The following is a 5,872-nucleotide window of genomic DNA, read 5'->3' as shown; positions in this document are numbered from 1 at the left end:
AGATCAGCATGATCCCTATGGATCTCCCTTATAGGGAGAGCACCTGGTCTTACCACTGCAGCGTTCTCTGATTCATTGCGAACCTTGTCTGGTTTCGATGACGACCACCGGTTTATGGTCCGACCAGGGAGCTTCCTGTTGTAGACCCGCAGGTCTCGGTCGTGGGGCTTAGACGCGCGTGTGGCAGCTTCTCTGTGACGGTTGCTTGTGTGTGAAGAGTGCTGATTTCTGTTTGATTTGGTTAGGTGCTAACGGCGCTGGGACACAGCTGAAGAGCCCAGAGAAGAAGAAACGGAAGTCCAGTGCACAGGTACCACCGCATCCCATTCCGAGCAAATATAACTCTACCAGACTCGCGCCGATATTTCTATATCTTCCACTCCCTACTTCACCTCACCCCGTCAGTGCCTCAAGGGAAATTAGGGATTCTCCTGAATTCCTCATCGGATTTATTAGTGACCGTCTTATATTGATGGCGCCCCCCCTCTAGTTCAGGTCTCCTCCCCCCCCCCCCCCCCCCCCCCCAACAAGTGGAAACGTCTCTACGTCAATCGAAACCCTTTCAGAATTTTAAGGGTCTCTATCAGGTCACCCCCACCCCCCCCAGAGCCTTCTCTTTAGAGAGAATCTGTTCACCCTCTCCTGATTGTTATAACCGTTCAGTTTTATACCTCACGTTGTGTTATAGGTTCAGCCTTCTCCTGTTCTTGTGCATTAACAGGGTCTCTACCTCGGAGCCCTCGTTTTGCATTTAAGTAGCGCCTTTAAGGTAAAATGTCCTCCACAGGGACGCCATCAAGCCAACTCTGATGCCTGTCCGTGGTGACCTGTTGCCCAAGTGTCAGAGTTAGTGTGTGCCCATTAGCGCAATCGCTGGAGTTCAGCCCTGTGAGACGAGCATGGGTGCTCCGAAGCCGTGGGAGAGGAGAAATGGGCCGGGCCGTTGTGTGGGGTAATGTGACTGTATCGCAGGTTGCCTGCCCTCGAAACCCTTTGCGATGGATCACATCGTAACCTCTGCCGCCCCCCTGGCTCTTAAACCTCTGGCTCAGTAACTGCTTCCTCCAAAGTTACCCTTTGAACCTTGCCCCCCTCCCCTCGCCTTTGCACTTTGTGCAGAAATCGCCTTGCCCTTTCACTTGGGCACGTTGAGTGAAACTCGCCGTAACTCCTGATGCTCAGACCATCGACCACAGCCAAAAGTTGGGCTGCCTTGAGATGTATGTTGGGTGTGTCACACAAAATGGCAGCATCTCTAGCACTACACACGACGCTCCAACCACTGTAAGCGCAGCGGGCATGTCGGCTTTCACATTTCTTCTGCGGGTAACACTGGCAAGGCTGGCATTAATTACCCATTCCACCCCTGCCCCACCACCCCACCCCACCACCAAACCCATAGTTGTCCAGATGGGGTTATGACTCAGTCAGCCCGTCATGGGGCTGGAGTCCCAGGCTAGGGTTTGAACTCCCCACTTCTTTGGGTTGGTTAACTCATATCGTAGAATCACAGAATCTCTCAGTGCAGAAGAGGCCCTTCGGCCCATCGAGTCTGCACCGACACGTGAGAAACACCTGACCTACCTACCTAATCCCATTTACCACCAGCACTTGGCCCATAGCCTTGAATGTTATGAGGTGCCAAGTGCTCATCCAGGTACTTTTTAAAGGATGTGAGGCTAACCCGCCTCCACCACCCTCCCAGGCAGCGCATTCCAGACCCTCACCACCCTCTGGGTAAGAAACCTTTTCCTCCCAACTCCCCTAAACCTCCTGCCCCTCACCTTGAACTTATGTCCCCTCGTGACTGACCCTTCAACTAAGGGGAACAGCTGCTCCCTATCCACCCTGTCCCTGCCCCTCATAATCTTGTACACCTCGATCAGGTCGCCCCTCAGTCTTCTCTGCTCCAACGAAAACAACCCAAGTCTATCCAACCTCTCTTCATAACTTAAATGTTTCATCCCAGGCAACATCCTGGTGAATCTCCTCTACATAGAAAGTTTACAGCACAGAAAGGTGCCATTTGGCCCATCGTGTCTGCGCTGTGCTAAATATCGAGCCACCCCAGCCTAATCCCACTTTCCAGCATTTGGTCTGTAGCCCTGCAGGTTATGGTACTTGGAGTGTATATCCAGACAGCGTTTAATTGAGTTGAGGGTTTCTGCCTCTACTACCCTTTCAGGCCATGAGTTCCAGACCCCCACAACTCTCCTGTTATCCTCATCTCCCCTCTAACCTTTCTACCAATCACTTTAAATCAATGTCTCCGCGTCACTGGCCTCTCTACTAAAGTAAATAGGCACTTCCAATCCTCTCTCTGTCTCCAGCTCTCTCTCACTCCCCCTCTCTGCCTCCAGCCCTCTCACACTCCCCCTCTCTGCCTCCAGCTCTCTCACGCTCCCCCTCTCTGCCTCTAGCCCTCTTACACTCCCCCTCTCTGCCTCCAGCTCTCTCACACTCTCCTCTCTGCCTCCAGCCCTCTCACAATCCCCCTCTCTGCCTCCAGCCCTCTCACACTCCCCCTCTCTGCCTCCAGCTCTCTCACACTCCCCCTCTCTGCCTCCAGCTCTCTCACGCTCCCTCTCTCTGCCTCCAGCTCTCTCACAATCCCCCTCTCTGCCTCCAGCTCTCTCACAATCCCCCTCTCTGCCTCCAGACCCTCTCACACTCCCTCTCTCTGCCTCCAGTCCTCTCACACTCCCTCTCTCTGCCTCCAGCCCTCTCACACTCCCTCTCTCTGCCTCCAGCCCTCTCACACTCCCTCTCTCTGCCTCCAGCTCTCTCACACTCCCTCTCTCTGCCTCCAGCCCTCTCTCACTCCCTCTCTCTGCCTCCAGCCCTCTTACACTCCCTCTCTTCTGCCTCCAGCTCTCTCACACTCCCTTCTCTGCCTCCAGCCCTCTCACACTACCCCCTCTCTCTCCACACCATTCTTCCCCCTCCTTACCCCCTCTGCCCTCCCGTCTTTCCCTGCACTTTCCCTCTTCACAGAGCAGTATGACTTGCGTTTCCTTTATCCCATGAACGAAGAATCATTTGTGAGTCTGAGAAACGGAATCACAGAGCAGCGTGAGACCATTCAGCCCATCGTGCTTGTGCTGCCTCTTTGAAACAGCTCATCCCACTCCCCCTTTCCCCCACATCCCTGCAAATTTTCCCTCTTCAAGTATTTATCCGATTCCCCCTTTTGAAAGTTCCTATTGAATCTGCTTCCACTGCCCTTTCAGGCAGCGCCTTCCAGATCACAACCACTCGCTGTGTAAATAAAAACAAATTCTCCTCATCTACCCCTCTGGTTCTTTCCCCGATTCTCTTCGATCTGTGTCCCCCTCTGGTTACCGACCCTCCCGCCAGGAGATTCCGTTACTCTTGACGTTACAAACCGATTACTTGCATCGTAAGGGCAGAACTTTCTAACACTACGAATTGTGACTAATGCATTGCTCGATTGAAAAAAAAGCGACACACTGTCAAAGCTCTGAACCTCGGACTCATCAGGTCCCCTTGCGTTTGTAACCAGCGTACGCCAGCGCCCGTCGTCTAACCCGCTTTTCTTTGTGCCTTTTTTCTCTCCCCGCAGGCCGCTCAGTTTTCACACCTCTCCGAGTTCGCCCCGCCGCCCACGCCAATGGTTGACCACCTGGTGGCCTCGAACCCCTTCGACGACGACTTCACCCCCCCGAAAGGGGCAGCCCCGTCCGCTCCGTTCTTTAGCAACCCGGCTGCTTATGGAGCCTACCGGGCGCAGTCGGCCATGCCGCCCCACCTGCACCCCGCCTTCAACCCTGGACCTCAGCCCATGAGGCGCCAAGCGCCACACCACTTCCCCCCGAACCAACTGGGCGCGGCCTTCGGCGTGCCCCAGAACCCGAATTTCGGGCAGCCCGGCGGCATGAACTTTGGGAGCCCGCCCTTCGGCCAAGGGATCAGCCAGACTTTCAGCCCGCCCCCCGGGCAGCCCCTTCACCCGGGGGCCCCCGGCGCCCCTCCTGGTGCCAACTTCAACTCCATGATGCCTCCGAACATGGGCCAGCCCCCCCGGGGGGGCGACATGATGGCCGGGCCGGGGATGAGCCCGGCGGCCGGAGCCCCCATGGGGCCCAAATTCGTCCAGCTGCCGGGCCCCTTCAACCCCAGCCCGGGGCCCCGACCCAGCCAGAGCTTTGCCAAAGGCGCCAGCCAAGCCAGCCTGCCACCGAGTGCCGCCTCGTTCCCCAGCCCGGAGAGGAGCTTCCCCCAGGCGGAGGACGGCGCCAAGAACTTTCACCGCCCCGGCAACGCCTTCAACCCGGGCAGCGAACATTCCGGCTCGCCGGCCGCCGTCAACGGCAACCAGGCCGGCTTCAACCAAACCCCGGGCGGCCCGAGCAACAGCGCCCCGGACGGCAACAGCTTCCCGGCCGGCGGCGGCAAGAGCGCGCCCGGCGCCGGGCACCGGCCGTCCTCCGACCCCGTCTACCCCTGCGGCTTCTGCCTCAACGAGGTGAACGACGACCAGGACGCCATCTTGTGCGAGGCCTCCTGCCAGAAGTGGTTCCACCGCGAGTGCACGGGGATGACGGAGACGGCCTACGGCCTGCTGACCACGGAGACCTCGGCGGTGTGGGCCTGCGACTTCTGCCTCAAGAGCAAGGAGATCCAGTCGGTCTACCTGCGGGAGAACCTGGGTCAGCCCGTTGTCAATGATGGCTGAGGACGATGGCGGCTGTGGGTGTGTGTGTGGGTGTGTGTGTATGTGTGGGTGTGTGTCTGGGGTTGGGGGGGGGGTGGTGGGGGAAGCAACCTTTCTGTTGCCCGCCCACTTGACCATCGACTGGGGACACTGGGGAAGGTGGGGGGAGGCCTTGCGTTCAAGGCTGACCAGGCCCTTGTGAGGGGAGCGGGGAAGCCATCGCAAGTACCTTGACCCTTTAAGGAGGAGTGGGTTTCACCACCCTGGGCGTGAACTGAAACGCACTGTTGTGGGTGGGAGGAGGGGGAAACGCCCGGTTAGGAATGGTGGCGCGCGCAGGGATGGGTGGGGAGAGAAAGTGGGATCTGCCTTTTATATTCCGGGTGGCGGGATGGGGGAAGGAGCCCCTTCCAGGCACAGAGCAGTGACGGACGCCTTTGGCAGAGGTTCTGCGCCCGATTTGCAGCTGTGTGATTCTCTCTGCCCCGGGGTGGGGGTGGTTGTTTCACGATGCGTTTGGGGTTGAGGTGGGACCACAGAGCGATGGGCAAAGCCAATTTTCCAAGGCACACATTGCCCTGGGCATCGTAGTTAACGTAGCACCATTGCATTCATTGGGATGCCCGTGGCTTCGCAGCATTGACGTAGCCCCGAGGAAGGGGCCCACACAGACTCGAAAACGCCAACCCTGTGTCTCTCTCTCTCTCCGCAGACGCTGTCAGACCTGCTGGGTTTTTTCCAGCATTTTCTGTTTCTGTTTCCGATTTCCAGCGGTCCGCAGCATCTTGCGTTTACGTTCATTGTACCGTCTTGGATTCGTAGAAGCTGAGGGTTCAAAGGGCAGGCTTGGTTCAAGGGCCCAACGTGCTCCTTTTGCCACAAGGAAGGCAGTCGGTCAAGCAGGGCCACTCGCTTGGCACCAGCTGAACTCTGCCCGCTCACTCTCAGCGCTATATTCGGTGTGCGGGCAGCTCAGTTTGACCCCTCCCCACCAACCCCCCCTCTCTCTCCCTCTTTCCTCAGTTACCGATTACAGAGATGTTATGAAATATTAACTTGTACAAGGGAGCCACTGGATGATGCCCCCCTTCCCCTCCCTACCTTGACCCACTGCCCCTGACCCGCTTTGGACTCATGTTCGCTCCACCTGGGAGGTTGAACGATTGCCCTGACGCCTCAAAATATCCGAGTTTCAAG

At 57.4% G+C, this 5,872-nt stretch overlaps 1 protein-coding gene across 1 annotated transcript; it reads left to right on the top strand.

Annotated features, from left to right (window-relative positions):
- Positions 1-245: 245 nt before the first annotated feature.
- LOC144676839 (pygopus homolog 2-like) lies at positions 246-4,764 on the top strand (the record flags this gene model as incomplete). Its single annotated transcript, XM_078537161.1, has 2 exons — positions 246-310; positions 3,584-4,764. Coding segments are annotated over 2 exons (1,178 nt in total), but the record flags the coding sequence as incomplete, so codon positions are not given.
- Between the last annotated feature and the right edge of the window lie 1,108 nt (positions 4,765-5,872).

This window comes from Cetorhinus maximus, unplaced genomic scaffold (assembly GCF_964194155.1).
Source record: "Cetorhinus maximus unplaced genomic scaffold, sCetMax3.hap1.1 HAP1_SCAFFOLD_1994, whole genome shotgun sequence".
Classification (NCBI taxonomy): domain Eukaryota; kingdom Metazoa; phylum Chordata; class Chondrichthyes; order Lamniformes; family Cetorhinidae; genus Cetorhinus; species Cetorhinus maximus.
The sequence above is the reverse complement of the archived record's forward strand: the minus strand, read 5'-3'. Positions and strand labels throughout refer to the sequence as shown.